The 19,865-nt window shown below is 34.9% G+C and overlaps 1 protein-coding gene across 1 annotated transcript; it reads left to right on the top strand.

Annotated features, from left to right (window-relative positions):
* The first annotated feature begins 7,432 nt into the window (after nucleotides 1–7,432).
* On the top strand, nucleotides 7,433–19,584 carry LOC126973101 (midnolin homolog). The gene is made up of 5 exons (XM_050820242.1): nucleotides 7,433–7,769; nucleotides 7,900–7,987; nucleotides 8,128–9,557; nucleotides 12,916–12,997; nucleotides 17,618–19,584. The coding sequence occupies exons 1-5, from the start codon at nucleotides 7,570–7,572 to the stop codon at nucleotides 18,035–18,037; spliced, it is 2,220 nt and encodes a 739-aa protein (XP_050676199.1). The 5' UTR covers nucleotides 7,433–7,569; the 3' UTR covers nucleotides 18,038–19,584.
* Nucleotides 19,585–19,865: the final 281 nt, after the last annotated feature.

Consider the following 19,865-nt stretch of genomic DNA (forward strand, 5'->3'; position numbering starts at 1 on the left):
TATTAACAATACTAATACGGTAAGGTTGAAAGTATCAAAAACTAAGTTATCCGATATAATAGACCATAACAGAATATGGAAAAACCGTAAAAGATTGAAATTAACATCTTATGTCTCAAGGTGACGAGCGCAGCAATTGTAGTGCCGCTCAGATTTTTTTGGGTACTTCAAGGATCCTGATCGGCACTGCTTTGTAATTGCAGGGCGTATCAATTACCATCAGCCGTACTCGTCTCGTCCATGACAATAAGTGTCATAAAAAAGTATTGTAAGACTTTCAATAAGTTATAGCAACATTAAATATCCCAATTTATATAGGTAATGGCACTGTAGGATTTATATCCTGGATGCGATAACATTAGCATAATTATCATGGAATTTAGTGTCTCTTACCCACAGTGTCTGCTCTCAGCGGAGTAATGGCTATATTCAATCGTTATCCACATGGCGATCCTACATTAATATGTCAATCCATTTCCTTAGAGAGAGACTTAAGTTTAATCTATAGAGTTTACTTAGACTTTACTTACGTAAAGCTTGGCTGAGTGTAATAAAATGCGAACTAAACCTCTGTATTCGGCTGTCTTTTTTTTTTTATATTAACTGGCTCCGTCGACTAAATGTCAACGATTCGGCCAACGTCAAGGTAGAGAGATTTTTATTTTAATTTAGCTGATTGAAGTATATAAAGAGCTGATTTAAGAGGAGATTATCGGTTGAAATAGCTGTGGTTTTTTTTTGTGTCTTAACTTAAGCTCAATATAATTTCAGCTGTCAAATGGAAAGCAAAACGAAATCAAAGATTATGTGATGCTGTCATTCAGCTAAGTTGAACTTAAGTGTGAGCAAACTCTAAGTACACACTATAGATCTCAGCCTAAGATTAAAAAAAAAACAATATGTTCCATAGATGGCGCTATGACACATTTTGGTATTTTTTTTCTGTCAATGATTATTATTCGATTGGTATATGTATGAAAATGATAGTTTGTTTTTAATACCTTTAATATGGGATTGGGCATTAAGATTGACAGATAGAATTACAAATTCATGATTCAAACACTTGCGATTGGAAAGTTGAAAGGTTGTTGATGTATTTGTGGATCTGAATAGATAAATATATTATTTTACTTAAATTATTCATGTTATTTGTGGTATTACTAAATATCTATTATTTACTATAAATGTATGATTCTTATACTCATATTATTAGATTTTTTCCCTAGAATATTTTTATTCACATCACATCTGCATTATTGATAATAATAATATACAATATGTTTGTTTAAAACTTAAATTGAACATTTTTAACTTATATTTGAGACCTTTACTATGAATATTTTAAATTGTTCACTGAATGTGTTGATTTTTTTTTTCTAATACAATACAATTTCTTTACCGCAAAATTTATCGTGATTATAATTAATCAATTGTACATTTCCAAGACAAGTCATTTCTCAACGACATGCTTCTATATTATATTGACACGCAATTATAGTTGATACATGCAGATATGTATCTATTATAACACAAATATTATTATTTATAAATCTATTACACAAATAAAACTGAAAACAAAATTTTATGAACGATGCGGGACTCGAACCCGCGACCTCTCGTGTTCTGTGCGAGCGCTCTTTCCAACTGAGCCAACCGTTCGAGTGAGGTATCGTTTATAGAATCCCGCATCGTTCATAAAATTTTGTTTTCAGTTTTATTTGTGTAATTAATCCCAGAAGTGAGGGTTATCACTTTAAAAACATAACAAATTGTTTATAAGTTTATTCTTAATCTTTATTAGAACTTTTGTTACCTCATATCTGGTTCAGTTCAAATTCAAATAAACGTATTGTCTGTTTAATTATGTGTCTTGTCTTCAAGTATTAAAATGTGTGAGTTAAAGATACTTGATATTTATATTGAATTATTTATTTATCGCTTGTGATAAATGTTTAGTATTTAATTTTATGACGCCTAAATCAAATCACTTGGAGTGAGCGGCCCTAAATAAGCGGAACATCTTCGTCATCACTGCAGGCTTCCCATGGCTATATGAATACTTTGTATATATGTACATAGGTATACCTCTGTGCTTTATTAATATACATTATATATATATAATGAAAATGGTCTTTGTTTGAGGCTCAATCACGCCTAAACCACTGGTCGTATCGACATGAAACTACCACCATTCGATGCGAAATTTATCCTAGCTGGTTATTTTTTTTATTGTTTTTATTTATTTCCTTTTAAAATTCTTCCAGCGAAGCGGGCGGGAACGGCTAGTTATATTATACAAAGATTATGTGTAAAAAAATTGTAGTAATTCTGAAGTATAAACTTTTTTGTGTAAAATAATTGCAATAATTGTGTACGATAGCGCAATAGGTAAATAAAATTTTTATTACACTATAAGTATGTAATATATATTTCACTATATACTAAATATATATTTTATATACTATATGATGGTACTTTCTACTGTTATATAAAACAATTCATGCAAAATTATTATTATTAGTGTTTATGATCAATGTATAAAGTTTTAATTCATCATTTTCTTTATAAGCCAAAATATTTGAAAAATAATAATCTAATAGCTTGACAACACAATTCATGATTTACTTAGTTTTCACTTCAATGGGCAGTCTCCAAAGACTTTCTAAAATAAATTACAATTATTGGGCAGATTTAAACAAAATTATTTTAATTGGTCGAGAAGATGTTCTACTTATAGATTTTTGAAGTGAAAACTTGTGCGGTGTTTGGTAGGGGAGAATGAAATTATGAGTTCGTGTCATCTTGTTAATGTCTCGCATTAGAAGTTTGATAGAAATTTGAAAATTGAACCAAAATTACTTGTTTCTTTTATTACTAACCGTATATTATATGAGTTCTCGAGTTTGATGATAATAATGCGAGAATTGTTTTTATTATTGGTGAAATAGATTGAAAAACAAAATTAACGAATTTTGTTTGTATGTATATAGAAAATAATTATTCCTTTTTATGTAAAACTTAAATATTTAACGTAAAACAGTAAAAATATTTCATTAAAACCCATAAATAATGTTAACACATTTGTGAAGCTAAGAAGTTATCACTTCTGGCGTACTGTCCTACGACTGACAGATTTTTCTTCTTACTTTATTTACTGATTTATATTATGCAAAAGTTGCTGTGATAGGTCTTTGTAAAATAATTATTATAAAATTGATACAATGTAAGGTGTTGGTTCAATAAAGATGGTTTAGGACATTTGATACGTCATGTTTTATTGCATTTTCCTTTTTAATAATAAGCAAGAGGAGAGCTGGTTTTATCACTCTTTCATATTTAGTTAAAATGAGTGTTTTTTTTAATGAAAATAAGGGACGAGACGGGCACGACGTTCAGCTGATGGTAATTCATACGCCCTATCCATTACAATGCAGTGCCGACCAAAAATTCTGAGTGGCACTACAATTGCGCTCGTCACCTTGAGACATAAGATGATAAGTCTCATTTGCCCAGTAATTTCACTAGCTACGGCGCCCTTCAGACCGAAACACAGTAATGCTTACACATTACTGCTTCACGGCAGAAATAGGCGCCGTTGTGGTACCCATAATCTAGCCGGCTTCGTGTACAAAGGAGTCTGGTAAATTGTGTCCATTTAATTTCTTGTATATTCTTCTCACGGGGCTAGCTTTCGCCGGATATTGAAAGATTCAGTAAATTATTTAAATAACGTAATTACGTTTCAATCAAAGATTTATTAAGCTCGTTTGAACATTATTATTTGATATTGAGGATGGTAATTGGTCACCATTGTCCATGCTGTCTTCTTCTTGAAATACTAGAGGAATCATAGTATTGCTAGAATTTTTCGAAGACGTACATTGCTTGTACATTTAATATTTAATGAGCTTGTTATTGAGAACTTACATTTTGTAGGTTCCTCTCGTCTTAAAATTTTACCATTTTTAGCGTAGCATTAATTAAGGTAAAATTAATTGAACTAGGCATATTTGCGGAAATCCATAATTATTGAAATTATGTGTTTATTATTGAGGGGAAATTCCGTAAGTTTTGACTTCAATCGACTCGCTCAACTTCAATCAACTCGCCAAATTTGACGAGTCAACATCTCCTGGGGTGCCTCGTGTGGAGGTAACGCACGTGTGGTACTGATTGAAGACAAAGCATAATAATTACAACATTTGGATAAATAATAATGAAGGATTAAACTGTAGGAATGGTTAATGGAGGAGAAAAGACGCAAGAAAATCTTCCAGTATTCTTCTGTTGCGCTCTTAAAAAAATACAATTTATAAAATAAAACGATATCTACTAATAATTTTGTACAGTGATCGTAAAATATACTATGAATTTATTCAGAGGAATGCCTTTTAAATGTACCTAATTTCTGTTTTTACTGTATAGTTCGAAGATCTGATACGTACCTACTATAAATTACCTGTTCCAAGTCTGTTTGTTAGGCAGATACATTCGCTTTGTAATCGTTTGACATCATATTTGACCATGTGTTCAAGCTTGAGTGACTCACCTAATACTCTCAAAGTAAAATATAAATTTACCCGGAGGCGCAATACTGCATAATGTGATATGTCACACAAAATGGCGTGGTCCCTAGCGAAATACCACGAGCACTGTTTACAGTAGTTTAGGCCGTAGTTTACTACGGCCTAACCATTCATGGTATTATGGTGGGTTCATCTCGACCTAAGAGCACGTCAATTAAGCTATTGTCAAACAGACAGCGAACCGAAGTGTTTTCATTTAGTTATGTCTAGTATCGTTTGTATCTAGTCACATAGAATAGCGAAAGCAAACCGAATACGTGGCGAACCGAAAGACGCAGCACGGTAAGCGGCTCTATAAGGGCGGCAACGCTCGCTTCAATTCATTTGTCCTCCTCGTCCATAAAAAAAAACGAATAAATTGTTACTTTAACCGATTTTGATTGACTAGTTAGCTCCTTAGTATTTTGAATATTACATAAACCCCTAGATAATTTAAACGTCTAGATTGCTGTTAGGTAAAGCATGGCAACAGGCCAAGTTTCTATTCTTCCTACTGTGGCTTCTGTGGAAGACACACCACATATTTGCCAGAATCACGTTAAAGTAGACTGCCAAGCTTTGAGTATGTGTCTCCTAAGTTTAACGGTAATGATCGGTGTTAAGATTACTTAAACTTATATTTTCTTATAATAACTGAAACAAATAATATACATGCTGTTAGACTATGATGTACACAAATAAATACTTAAATTATTAATTAGTATAAGTACTTAATGATATTTACAACTTAACCTTATTTATTTTAATATATTTACAAAAGGAGTGTAGACATTTAATGGAGGTTGGACGGGGGACTTCAGCTGGTATATAATTGTACAGAGAAGATTGCATTAAGGGACAACTAAAGAACAAATGATCCATGTTTCCCTCATCAAGGCCACAATCACATATGGAATGATCCCTTATTCTAAGTTTAAAAAGTAAAACTGGAGTGCAGGCGTGGTTTAAACGTAAGCGGCATATAGTTGAGATTATTGTTTTTTTATGTATCCTACATTTTGAGAACCAAGGTTTTTCAGGAATTTCTGGTTGGAGTTCTCCATAAAATTTTCCTTTAGAAGTTTTGGAAACTTGCCCAATGTTTGACCAACTCTCACACATCTTGGGTTTCAGGGTAGAGCACAAGTCATGAGTGAAAATTTCAGAGTACTGAAAGGAACCTGAATGAGCAGCTGATCTAGCACGGTCATCTGCATTTTCATTACCAGAGATGCCCATGTGACCTGGAATCCATGCTAGAACTATGTTAATATTGAGTTCATAGCACTCTTTCAAAGTTTCTCTTATTTTGAGAATAATTGGAAACTGACTTTTTGATCTGACTTTTTGAGTCAGTCGCGCTTGGCGTTAGCTTTTTATTATTTTTATTATTGAATTGAATATTTAGCCCCTAGATAATTTATGCGTCTAGATTGCTGTTAGGTAAAGCATGGCAACAGGCCAGGTTTATTACTTTAGTGTGATGACACCTACATCTTACCCTTGCGATTTGTTAGTCACTTTGCTTTAGGGTGCGTGCATTGCTAAAAATGGAGGTTAACTGATGGCTTTTTTTTCGACGTTAATCCCAATATTCAGTCATCTCCGGTTGTGGCCTACTTAAAAAATTGTAACTATCATTTACTTTTCTATCCTTATAAACTAACCGACGGTAACTCATCTTATCAGCACACGGTGTCACAATGGGACGACGTATAGCTTACCGGCGATAGAAGTTTGTATGGAAATTGCAATTCACGCGTCCTAATATAAGGCGATAAGAATGACTAACTGCCGTTTTCAATAACGTATCTCTAGTTACGGATACATTGCTGTCACAGTTTAATGACAAGATCTTATCTATCCATAGTTATGTCCAATATAGCTATAGTCCAATGCTTTATGTCAATAGGTTATTGAAATGTAAGTAAGCGTAGAAAGATAGATTTGTCTACCTCTAGTAAGTTAAACTAAGGATAGATACGTTATTGAAAACGGCCGTAATCTGTTATATTGGGACAGCTTCAGATTATTGACAGCTACTTACTAACAGTATAAGGTAGTAATTTATCTCTATCTGTAGATAGTATATTGGGAACGGCCGTTAAAAATCTGACACACACATTGTCAGTTAATTATTGATCACGCAATATCGGGTTATCAATTCTTCTATACGCGAGTAGTATGTCTATGATGTAAACAATCTTCTCCTCTACTTTGACTAGAAATTATTTATTATTGAAACAGAGGCTTTTAAATTGATTTTGATTCGCATAAGAGAGCTGTAGGCCTAGACAATCGCTGTAGGCAATCGCTTCTTACAGTTGCAATATCTGATTTCACGCGCGATCGAACTATTGCGATGTTCGAATGGTAAGCTTTGGATAGATGTGCCTATAAACGAATTCGAGCTATTTTTTTTTAAATAAAATTTCTTAGTTTTTCAATTATTTGTAACATTAAATTATATATTCAAAGCTAAATCTCAATTATTTATCGGAGATACAAAACATATCGATCTGAAAAATTTAAGCCTTACCGCGTTATTGATGCGTCATATTTAATCTGTAACAAATTGACGTTTAAGTTCCTAAGCACGAAGAAAATTATTTCTAGATAGTTAGAAACACAAAGATGTGATATTTAAACCTTATTTGCAACTAAACACCTAAACCATTCAACTAACTTTATGAGTTTTCTAGGGAAACTACGACATATCTTTCAAGTATATAAATATATTTACAGGTACAATTTAAAAATAATTTTTAATCCCATTCTGTTAAACGGAATATATCGCAGCAGCGCTTCACATCAGCTGTTACAGAAAAAAAATAACGGGAAATAAGCGAAAGAGATTGGTCAAACTGACGGCCACATCAAAACTGGGGTCTAGCGTGTGACCCTGTTCTTTTTGTCGTACTGTAGAATATATTTAATTTCTGGGAAACTTAAGCTTTGTGTAATATAAAATTTAGTAAATTTTTGTGTTATTAGTGAGTAAAAAATGGAACGTGCGACAGGAACAGAAGTTTTCGGGTGTGGTTCAACCCATTCGTCAGACATAACGCTAAATATACAAACGACGACTGGTGGTAATTTCTCCATTAGTGTAAACTGCAAAAACTCTATTGATCATTTGAAAAAACTTGTGTCAAGGAAATTGAAAGTGTCCAAAGAACGATTATGTTTATTATATCGTGAAAGGTAAGTTCTGGGCATCTGACGCCAATCATCTATTGTTAAACATAGGTATCGCGGAAATAAGTTGCGTCGATTCGATGACGCATCCGCGTCCTTTGACTTTATTATCTAAAAATTGTTTTGCTATTTTCAGACAACTAATAGATGGAACTCTAGAAGAGAATGGTCTATTAGATGGATCACGCATTATATTACTTCCGAGTGTTGAGACTGGTCTCCTGGTGAGTAGTTCTACGTCATGTAATTTCGCAAGTCTCTAATGTCCCATGATAATCACGTGTTTCATAACAATAATCAAGTAATCAGTAACTTTATCAGTTTCAAGTATGTTTGAAATTACTTTTACTTAATTTATTTTCAGAGTCAAAGATCTGAGAACTCAGTGATGCAAGCATTGGAAACACTAAATGATAACCAAGTGAATGACTTTCTAAGTGGAAGATCACCTTTAAACCTTACAATGAGGCTGGGTGATCATATGATGTTGATACAGTTGCAACTTTCAACCCTGAACTCTAGCTCAGCATCATCAAGTATCAACCGTTCATTAAAAACTTCAACACCACTTAAAGTTTCCAAAGAAGAGTCATCAGATGAACCAGTAATTTCTCAAATGCCTTGTAGTAGTCATAATACTGGCATTGTAAATGAAAATGGCCCTGTTGATGACCTATGCATATCTTCCGGATTGGACAAACAAGACTTGGATTTGTTGCATAACGCATTTGACTTATATCGAACAATGGCTGAAGCTGAGAAATATGCACAAAAGGTTGACTCAAGTCCAGATAAAGAAGATGTGTTAAGTTCCTCCAATTGTACACTCTCAGATTTGACTGACACATCTGTTGAAAGTGAACAGTCTCCAATCAAATCACTATCAAACTTAGTATCTAGTCCCCTACATTCTACCTCTGATAACCAGGATGTTAAGGCAATTGCCAACTCTGTGAAAAACAGTTTGTTAGACCTACTTTCTAATAAATCAACAAATGATGTAGCACCCTCAACTAGTGCTTCATGTGACAAAAAAGTATCACCAGACACACAGACAACTGGATCAGTCAGTGATGATGATGGTGAACACTTTGCTGAACAAAGCTCTTTCCTTACTGAGAGTACAATAGACGAATACCCTATGGAAAATTTATTTAACAATGCCGTTGACAAAGGTTTATTTACCGATCAGGATGAAACAATGATGGATAGAGAAATATCAAATTTGGCCACAACCAGCCATGGAACACATGAGTCTACTCCGGGGTCATTGCCACCGTTCCAGAGCATTAGTGAAATATCAAAAAATAAACGTTTTCAGTATTTACTACACAAAACATCAAAGTTTAAACATCCTATTGGACAGAATAAGCAAAAGGCGTTCATCAATACAGTGAACAAAAATAAGAAAAGTTTAAGCCAATCAAATTTAGACTCAACTCTACCACAACCATCTACCTCAAAGGCAGAGGCCCAATCAACTAATTCTACCAAAAAACTTGCAGCCAGCAGCCAGACTGATATCAGTGCTATACCATCAACTTCGCAACAAAACTCTGAAGAAAACCCTGTTATAGATTCCAAAGCCCTTAAGGAAGCTTCCCGAAGTCTCACTCATAAGTTGAGAAAATTATCGAAGGAAGTATTGACAAAGAAGATAGATCTTAAAACATTGGAACAATCTGTTAGGTCAAAAATTAGCCCAGGTGCTGTGATTGAATCAATGAAACATCATGGACGAGGAATCTATTCGGGGACATTTTCCGGAACACTTAACCCTGCTTTGCAAGACAGGTGATAATTTCTTTTATATTGTGCTATCTTGGTTATTTGCCACAGTTGTGAAATTGTAGAATTTCTTGGAAACTCAATAATCTGTACCTTAACGATACAACTATGTCACTATTTCTCTTTACATTAATAGTAGCAGTAACTGTAGGTGCTGTGTTTGTCTAGGTCACTAGGTATTGCACTTGTTATGTGATCACGGGTACATGAGACATTTAAACTTCAGTCTCAGCAGTCTCGGGTTTGTCTCACCAGTTGTGTGTCACTCTGCACTAGGTATGAATACTGACCTACTGATGTGCAGATATTTTGACAGTCTTTTACTTAGTTGTCAATTTTAATACTGCCCATGCTGCTTTCAGTCCAGTCATATGTATATATTTATTTTCATTGTTATGTTTTTATTGTTCACTGGAGAATAAGTTTACTCAAACAACAAGGAGCATAAAAATAAATAATAACACATAATTTTAATTAACTGAGATTGTCTGATATGTGCACACTGCTGAGAGGTAAAGAAATAATTAATTAATGTAAGATAGTCAGTAGTTTTAGACAAAAAATCATAAACATACCTACCTTTTTTTATGACAGTAAGGAATGAGACAAGCAGGATGTTCAGCTGATGGTATTTGATACACAATGTCCATTACAATGCAGTGCCGCTCCGGATTTTTGAAAAAAAAATCTGAGCGGCACTACAGTTGCGCTCGTCGCCTTGAGACAAAAGATGTTAAGTCTCATTTGCCCAGTAATTTCACTAGCTACAACACCCTTCAGACAGAAACACAGTAATGTATACACATTACTGCTTCACTGCAGAAATAGGCGCCGTTGTGGTACCCATTATCTTTATTATTTATATTATTAAAGGAACTTCCCACTGGTATAAAAACCTAACTATCTTCTGTCATCATGCGAGTAAGGAGGAAGCTTTGACTGAATCTGGAATAGGATCTGGCATAGATTGGTTATTGACCTCACTTGACATCTTTTCCACATGCATTAGTTCTGAGTTAGTTGTAATGTGTAAACTAATGTATTATGAGTCGACCTCATCTGTGAATTGAGTATATTTTAACTTTAATCTTATTAGCATGCAGTTTAAATAGCTGTTTTTAAAGGTCTAAGTGAAACTTCTGTACCACCCCTCCTTATTCTGTGCCCTCAGAATTGTTTGTTACCATACCATAGTTTTGCCAATACGAAGTTTCTTTAATGTGAATATATTAAGTGGTAACCTCCACATGCTTCGATTCCTCTCGCACCAATGATTTATAGCATCACAGGCAGTTAGTGTTTATAATAATAATAATTCTTTTATTTCAGGCCAATTACATCCCATAGTTAACATTAATTATTTATTCTATTTAAAAGTAAACTTTAAAACTAGAAAACCATCACTGTATAAGGGTGTGGTGTCCAAAATATAAAGATATAAAAATTCATAATATTAATTACATGTCCAATTTATTTTTTGTTATTCTCCATGTGAACAGTTACCCATCGTTTAGATAAAAATAGTTTTGCAACAGTGTATATATATTCAGTCATCTCCGGTTGTGGCCTACTTGAGATAAAAAATTGTAACTATCATTTACTTTTCTATCCTTATAAACTAACCGACGGTAACTCATCTTATCAGCACATTGCTATGTACAACTACAGTAACCCCATTACTTTAATGTGGAAGGAACTACATGCAGCGAAAGGGTCTCCCTTTTCTTTGCGCCCTCTCTCTTGCGTTCGTTAGTCCTTTTTCGAAGTCCGCGTCGTTCGTTATAATATGTGGACTAATAACTACCAGATACTACTACCGCTTCGGAAACAAATGGCGCTCTGAGAGAGAAGAAGCGGCGCAAGAAACTCTCTAGCATTCTTTTTTTGCGCTCTTTTCAATAAAAATATACAATATTGTACAGTCAATTCTATCGCTATAAAATAATCACAATCTAGTCCCAGGCTGTCCGTTCATTTAGATATTCAGCAGTGGAGTAATAGGATGTACAACAGAGCCATTTTTTTATAAAACATTTAAATTTATTTATAGATAATGCCTGAACAGTGGCTGGGACTTTATTATAGAAGTGTATACATTTACCCTTAAAGCTATTATGTATCTTATGAAGCCTACTAGAATTAGTTACAAGCAATTCCTTATTTCTAGTATTATAATAATGAAAATCACTATTAAGAGTATAACAATATATATTATAGTAATAACTAATGTTTACCTTCACGTATAGATAGTGATTTATTGAAATGCCGGTCAACTCTATCTTCAGTATTTTTTTATCGATCACACAATAGCTTCAACTCCCAACTGTATTTATCAGTACAGAAGTCTCACGGAGTCGTTTAAAGCTACCATTTAGTTTTTTATTTTGTTTAAAAACTAAGAATGATTGGGCAAGTTTCTATTTAATAAATCGGCCTTGAGAATGTTCTTCAATAGGACGATTAATATGTGTTCTACTCAAAGACCGAACACGCTTAAATAAAATACAACCCACGACCCTGTCTCAGTCACAGAAAGACCACATAGCGGAAATCGTGTCGTGGCTTTCATACTACTTATACGAGCACAACGCGTTGTGGCTATAAAGAAAAGCTGTAAAAGTTGAGTACAACAATTCATTTTAGTAAGTTTCTGAAGTTGATATAGGACATGCTAGCAAATAGTGTTTGGGTGTTAAGTAAGTAAGTGGTGGATTAATTAAGGACGTTGCTTTTAATAACTTCGGAAACAATTCTAAGAGTAGGATAGATATGTACCGAACAGATTTCCGAGAGGTCGGCTGTAGAATCCAAAATTGCGAATCGCGCTCAATACATTTCATGGCAAGGCTTTTCTTCATTGTTGGAATATAACTACGAGACGTTGTGGTTGTTCTGTGATTCCCATAACGCGCTGTGGGCGTTAAAATACGTTTTTTCACGATGTAAATATTTTACAATGACCAGAGCGCGTTCTAAGCATATATCGCAAAGTAAGCGTTTTCTGTCTTCGCGTAACATATAACGGGTCTTATAAATTGTAACGGAAGTGTTTTTTGTATACCATCCTAATATTAATTTGAAGTTATGGCCCATGGTACCAAGTTGAGGTACCTTTCTATCGAAACGTATTCAAAAACAACCGCGGCGAGAATTCTTAGAGTACATTGCCTTTTTTTTATCATCATATTTTCATGACCGAGTGTCCATCCATAAAAATATAATAAAATCGAGCACATCGTAATCGCAATAAAACCAGTTTCATCACATGTGTTCAAAGTTTTTAACAAAAATATATGCTTTTCAAATTAGAAAAACTAATTTAAAATGTATTATTGTTAGTAACTTTTACAAAATTTTGTTACAGATTTGGCAGACCGAAAAGGGATATATCCACAATAATTCACATTTTGAATGATTTGCTGTGTGCTACACCACCGCTGATACCGGTATGTAGAACTGGCCAAATAAATTGTGTGCACGTTATGTTTTTGTAGGAATAATAATATCTAAGAGAATTTACGTAAATTACTTTTTAAAAATCTATTCGTTTGGTAAATGCCTATTTACATTTATATTCATAAAATTAATTTATTTTCTTATGACGTTATTACATTAAAACTTATATTATGTATTTTTTTTTATGGAATAGGAGGACAAACGAGCGTACGGGTCACCTGGTGTTAAGTGATCACCGCCGCCCACAATCTCTTGCAACACCAGAAGAATCACAAGAGCGTTGCCGGCCTTTAAGGAAGGTGTACGCGCTTTTTTTGAAGGTACCCATGTCGTATCGTCCCGGAAACACCGCACAAGGAAGCTCATTCCACAGCTTTGTAGTACGCGGGAGAAAGCTTCTTGAAAACCGCACTGTGGAGGACCGCCACACATCCAGATGGTGGGGATGATATCCTAACTTGTGGCGTGTCGTGCGATGGTGAAATTCGGCGGCAGGAATCAGGTTAAACAGCTCTTCGGAACACTCCCCGTGATAAATGCGGTAGAAGACACACAATGAAGCGACGTCTCTACGCAACGCCAAGTGATCCAGCCGTTCACAGAGCACTGAGTCCCCGACAATTCGAGCTGCTCTACGTTGCACGCGGTCAAATGGATCGAGCAGATACTGGGGTGCACCAGACCAGAGATGACAGCAATACTCCATGTGTGGCCGGACCTGCGCTTTGTAGAGCGCTAGAATGTGGGCCGGCTTGAAGTATTGCCGTGCTCTATTGATGACGCCCAGCTTCTTCGAAGCCAATTTGGCTTTGCCCTCCAGATGGCCACGGAATTGGCAATCGCTCGAGATTTCGAGACCCAGTATTCCGATACTAGGCGCGACTTTAAGAGAAGTGTTCTCGAAGAGCGGTGATACGACAAATGGGGTTTTTTTAGTGGTAAACGCGCAAACTTGAGTCTTCTTTGGGTTAAATTGGACAAGGTTCAATTTACCCCATTCCGCGACCTTCTCGAGAGAGGACTCGATAGAAGACACAAGTTTCTCCCGGCACTGGTCGACGATTTCCCGAGAGAGACCTGCATGGCCCGTGTATACGGCATCACCAGTGCTGTCATCTGCATAGCAATGCATGTTGGAGGTGTCCAACATATCATTGATATGCAGAAGAAACAGCGTAGGAGATAGCACACAGCCTTGGGGCACTCCAGCATTCACGGGCTTCGGGTTCGAGCAATATCCGTCGACAACGACCTGTATGCTACGCCCAGTGAGGAAGCTGGAGGTCCACTTGCACAAGCTCTCGGGAAGCCCAAATGATGGAAGTTTTGAGAGGAGAGCCTTGTGCCATACACGATCAAAGGCCTTCGCTATATCCAGGCTAACTGCCAGGCCTTCCCCCTTGCTTTCAATAGCCGCCGCCCATCTATGTGTTAGGTATACCAGAAGATCACCTGCCGACCGACCATGGCGAAAGCCGTACTGTCGGTCGTTGATCAACTGGTGACCCTCTAGGTATACTAAAAGCTGGTGGCTAATTATGCTCTCCATGATTTTGGAGAGCAGGGAGGTGATAGCAATAGGCCTGTAGTTCGCCGGATCCGATCTGTCTCCTTATGGAGGTCTTTATTTATGGAGGTCTCATCAACAAAAAAAAATAATTTAAATTTTAATGTGTCTGACTACCAATATAATGGGAAATTTAGTAACGACTCGATGTCGGCGAGGTCTTCTAACGGCCGTTCCCAATACACTATCTACAGATAGCGATAAATAACTACCTTCTACTGTCAGTATTTAGCTGTCAATAATCTGAAGCTGTCCCAATATACCCGATAGGTCATTTTTATCGCCTTATATTTGGATGCGTGAATTGCAATTTCCGTACAAACTTTATATCGCTGGTAAGCTATACGTCGTCCCATTGACAGACAGCGTGCACGGATAAGGTGAGTTACCGTCGATAAGTTTATTGGGACAGAAAAGTCAACGATAGTTACGATTTTTATCTCAAGTAAGAAATCGGCTGAATATTGGGAATGGCCGTTAGACTGACCATAATTTGTAGTCTAAGGGGTTCAGATCTGGGCTATTCTTATAAAGTTCAGAACGTTCCAGCCAAGCTTGAGTAGTTCATACCTTGTGACCGTGTGCGGATGTTTAAAAAAGCTCATAGCTAAGGTTTCACGACACGATACTTTGTCTGATGTCTTCTCCCCCATTTTTCACAAAAATGTTTCTTTGTGACTCTTTGATATAAGGCACTCTCATCCTCCAAGGTTTGGTGACCATGACTCAGGCAGAATGACTATGTTGCACTTTTTCTAGCACTTCTGAAGTTTCTTTGGTTCTACGAGCGTACACTTTGGCATTTACCGCCGTTTTCAATAACCTTTCTTACCTAGTTTTAACTTACTAGAGGTAGACAAATCTATCCTTTTACGCTTACTTACATTTCAATAACCTATTGACAGATAGCATTGGACTATAACTATATTTGACATAACTATGGATAGATAAGATCTTGTCATTAAACGGTGAGAGCAATGTATCCGTGACTAGAGATACGTTATTGTAAACGGCCGCTAATCTAGTCACTCTGTAACTTTAGGGATTGCCTCTTAGGGCATGTCCTATACCGACAATAAGTAACAAGATTCAGGTCTTTGATAGGCGAAACAATCCTAGCGGGAATCTTCTATGCTCGCGATAAAATTGTTTCTGTATAGGATTTCGGAGAAGGATTTTAACAGACTTTTAGTTCTAAAGGTGCGTACAGAAATGTAACGTGAAATGTATCATTCTTTGCATGCATGCACCTTTTATTGCATATTCGCTGCAAGCGTAGACGCATAGCGAGCGCATACCACGCCTTCACTACGAACTTCCCGCGTATGTTTGTTTCTCCATTCTGCCGCCAACACCTTTGATTTTTTTTCCTTCTACTTTTCGCGACGGTATGAAGAAGACTAACAATTTTTGTTGTTGCATTTTAATTCCGTCATTGACATCAACTTGGCGATATCCGACTAAGCATTTGTTTAAGATTTTTTTTTAATTAGTTTTCATTTTGCTTGTTTCACAAAATTTCACAAACTCTGTATACGCATCTATCAAGCAGAGTGCCTTTTCCTCACTCCACGCAGTGTTCGTTTCGTGCACGTGTTGAATTCCGAAACGATTATTACAAAGTGTTAATTTTCCTGATACATTGCAGCATGTGTACATTCTTTCATTGCATGATACATTTGCTTGCAAAAAAAAGTGTGTATACTTATGTATGCACGCAAGAATTTATACTTCTTTTGCCTAACGAAGCAAAAAGCATTAAAATGATTTATTCCTCGTGCTATTCAACGTTTATAGAAATAACAATTTTGTAAAAATCTTGCAAATATGGCTTTGAAAATTATTTATTAAATAATGAATACGTCTGTATGGGCTTGAACTTTTTGCCGGTCTTAATAATGGACGAAAAAACAAAAAAAAAATGACTAATGTCGCAAACGTCAGGAAATTTTAGGAACCAACTTGGTGTTACTTTTGTGTTACAGTGATGCGCGCGCATCTTAAAATTTCACTCTCATATTTTTTTCATAACGCCCCTAAAGAAGTATAACTTCAAAATCGTACATAAAATATTATTGCCAAGCCAACTTTTTAGAGAGAGTACTATTAGATAGGTGCGAGAGAGAAAGTAGAGCGTCCGAGGTTGATGTGGTAAAACAGGACACAACATAGCAGCTGCACACTACCTGACTGAAAAAGTTTTTAGCTTGGCAATCATATTTTATGAAAACGTACTTTTTTCAGGCAAGCCTATATGATTCGTTTTGTAATTAAAATATCTAACCTTTGATATCAATTTCGATTGATTAGCAGATCGGTGTAATTACCTATATTGCTATTTGCGACCTGTATAGCCGAGTGGTTAGCGATCCTACCTACTAAGCTGGTTCGAATCCCGGTAGGTGCAAGCATTTATATGATGAATATGGATGTTTGTTTCCGAGTCATGGAAGTTACAATGTATTTATGTATGTTTATATGAATTTACGTATGTTTAAGTAAGTATATTGTATTAAATATATGGTTGTCTTGTAACCCTTAACACAGGCTATATATGTTTAACTTGGGGCAAGATAATTTGTGTAAAAAGTGTGTCAATATTATTATATTGACTTACCTGTTCACATCTGCTTGCCAGATAGCCATTAACACAGAAATGAGTAGGCAGGCATATTCTGTGTGTTAAAAACTATCAGCTGAGATAAAATTCATTCGGTTATCAAAAGAGTTAAGGTCATGAAAGAAAATTAATTGAATTAAAAATAGCTGTGAGCACTTTTTGATAGGCAAGTTATCATAGGCATATTTGTAAATGATATATTTTGATAAAAAATAAGTCTCATCTGCGGTGAAGGTTGATCTTTAATGGCTCTTAGACTATTACAATAAATACCGTTTCCATTGGAAACCAGTCAACTCATGTTTTACATTTGCTCTAACAAATGATGTATTTATAATTAATTATAATAGCAAGAAGAGAGATTTGAGAACAATGTTAGATTAAAAATTTAATAATAATTTTTTCCAAATATTAAAATTTCAGAAAGAAGTGAAACACACTTGCCCACACACGAGTATAAACTTGGGTTCAGGTGACAACAAGAAATGTCCGATCTGCATTCAAGCGTCATGCTCGTGTGGCCAGTGTAACGGTCACTTACCGTCCGGCTCCAGGAAGTCTTGCACATGTAACAAGGATTGTCAGTGTAATAGATTGAATCCACCATTGTGCCAGAGCTGTGAAGCTAAAGGTGACCTCAAGGAACTCTGTCCTAAATGTACAACAGCTAGGACTTTTGCTATAGAGAATACAAAGACTAAATGTAAATTGGAACAACTTAAACTGGTGATGCAACAGAAAAAGGAAAGACGCGAGGCTCGCAAAATGAAAACATTGCCGTATGCAACTCCAACTAAACCTATACCCACCCCCGAACAGGAAGAGATTGGAACTACTGCTTAGATTCTTTCCATAATTGTAAGCTTAATTAAGTATGTAATATTGGAATTCTAAACTATGGTTGAGGAGCAGAAATAATTATGGAGAGCCTCCTGCCTTTTACGGGGAACTTTTCAAGATGTGTGAGGTGGCAGGTGTTAACAAACAAAGAGATGTAGTGATGTCCGGAATTACTTCTGCTCCCGACTTGAGTTAATATAACTAAATACCACCTACCATAGAGAGCTCATGATATCTTTTGCTAGTTGCTAATTAACTAAATTATTGTAGGGTACCATTAGTGACAACACTGTATTACATCACATTAAACTATTCTAAATACTGTGTTAAAGCTATTTCGGTTATGTAAATGTTAAGGGTTATGCATGTACAAATAAATATGTAATTAGTGAATTGTTAGTTGATAGTGTAAAGTATTGACTCCTCTGATTGTTGCCTGGCGCCCGGAGCTGTTGACTGCTTTTTGTTGTTATATTTAATTATTCTATCACTTTTTAGAAATTTGTTTACTATTTTCGTTTTTGATGTCTGTTATTTGAAGTTCATTTTTCGTAATCTATGACTTGTATTGTTTCCTCTAAAATGTAGAACTAGGGAGTAAAAAGTTTATAATTTATTCTGGCATGAAATTGAAAACTTATTTTTTCATATTTCAATTATTTTGTCCTCCGTGTTCTATATACTTGCGTTGTTATTTTTATTTGTTTAATTTTCCAATAAATATTTCCACATTCACCTTATTGGCTATTGTTTTCTTATAAAATATAATAATCCTCATATTAAAATAATTAGTATAATACAGCTTTGTATAATCAGGGATAGATGTAATATTTCAGTAGTGCTTGGACTATTATAACCTATTTCTATATTATATTGAACCAATAAACATAAATTATTAGGAAGTAGGTATCTTAATAGTGTTTAATGATAACCCACAACTTAGTACTCAGTCATAATTATTTACTGGGGCAGATATTTTTATTGTAAACCATAATATTAACTATTTTATTCATGAATTACTATCGATACATGCAGGTTTTATATAATTTTTATCGCACACGCGAATGCCTTAAGATATATATTTGGTAGATATTATGTACAAATATAATATCTATCGTTACTTAATTTATCTCAATAAGCTGATTTCTGTTCCGAATATCAAAGAGGTGAGCTGGAAAATATTCCATGGGAAACCTTTAAGTGCCTATTGATGTTTAGAAAAATTATTATTGTGCCATAATGGTCGGAATGGGTTATTTTAGGGCACTTTATGTAGCCAACTTATATTGAATGCAGAGAAATAGCTTGATCAGAAATATCAATAACTTTAAATTTACCCTTTTAAATTGAAAATATTTCAACCAATAATATTTACAGTATCAGTGTTTGATGTATATTTCTGGTCAAGTTATGTAAATATATTTGTTACCATACTATCTTCGATTAATTTGTTAAAATATTTAATTAATTCATTATATTGTTAGGCTAATCGTTTTCCAATTGTTTTCTGTATTTCAAACTTATAGATGGAATAAAATTATGCAATCATATATTTAGTTTTTTTCTTCTATCATATCGCTATAATATTTACATCCTTATCAATAAAACTATGGTGTAACTATTCTAATAAGGGATCACTTCATAGCTGGTTTAAAAATCAATTCTGCCCAGCACAATAACATTCGGTGATAAATAAAACAATTCTTAATCTGTACTTAACCTTTATTTAAACTAATTAATCAAAACATTTTTATTGATTATTAAAAATATAGCGAGCATTACGATTTTTCTTCAGAGTAACTGACTAATAATAGTGTTGGATACCTCACAA

The sequence above is a fragment of the Leptidea sinapis genome, chromosome 28 (assembly GCF_905404315.1).
Source record: "Leptidea sinapis chromosome 28, ilLepSina1.1, whole genome shotgun sequence".
Taxonomy (NCBI): domain Eukaryota; kingdom Metazoa; phylum Arthropoda; class Insecta; order Lepidoptera; family Pieridae; genus Leptidea; species Leptidea sinapis.

What these genes read in the sequence shown, in the direction of transcription:
- LOC126973101 (XM_050820242.1), top strand. Translation starts at nt 7,570, where the DNA reads ATGGAACGTGCGACAGGAACAGAAGTTTTCGGGTGTGGTTCAACCCAT. An exon ending in GTGTTGAGACTGGTCTCCTG is followed by an intron (nt 7,988 to 8,127) that starts GTGAGTAGTTCT and finishes ATTTATTTTCAG; the next exon opens with AGTCAAAGATCTGAGAACTC. An exon ending in AACCCTGCTTTGCAAGACAG is followed by an intron (nt 9,558 to 12,915) that starts GTGATAATTTCT and finishes ATTTTGTTACAG; the next exon opens with ATTTGGCAGACCGAAAAGGG.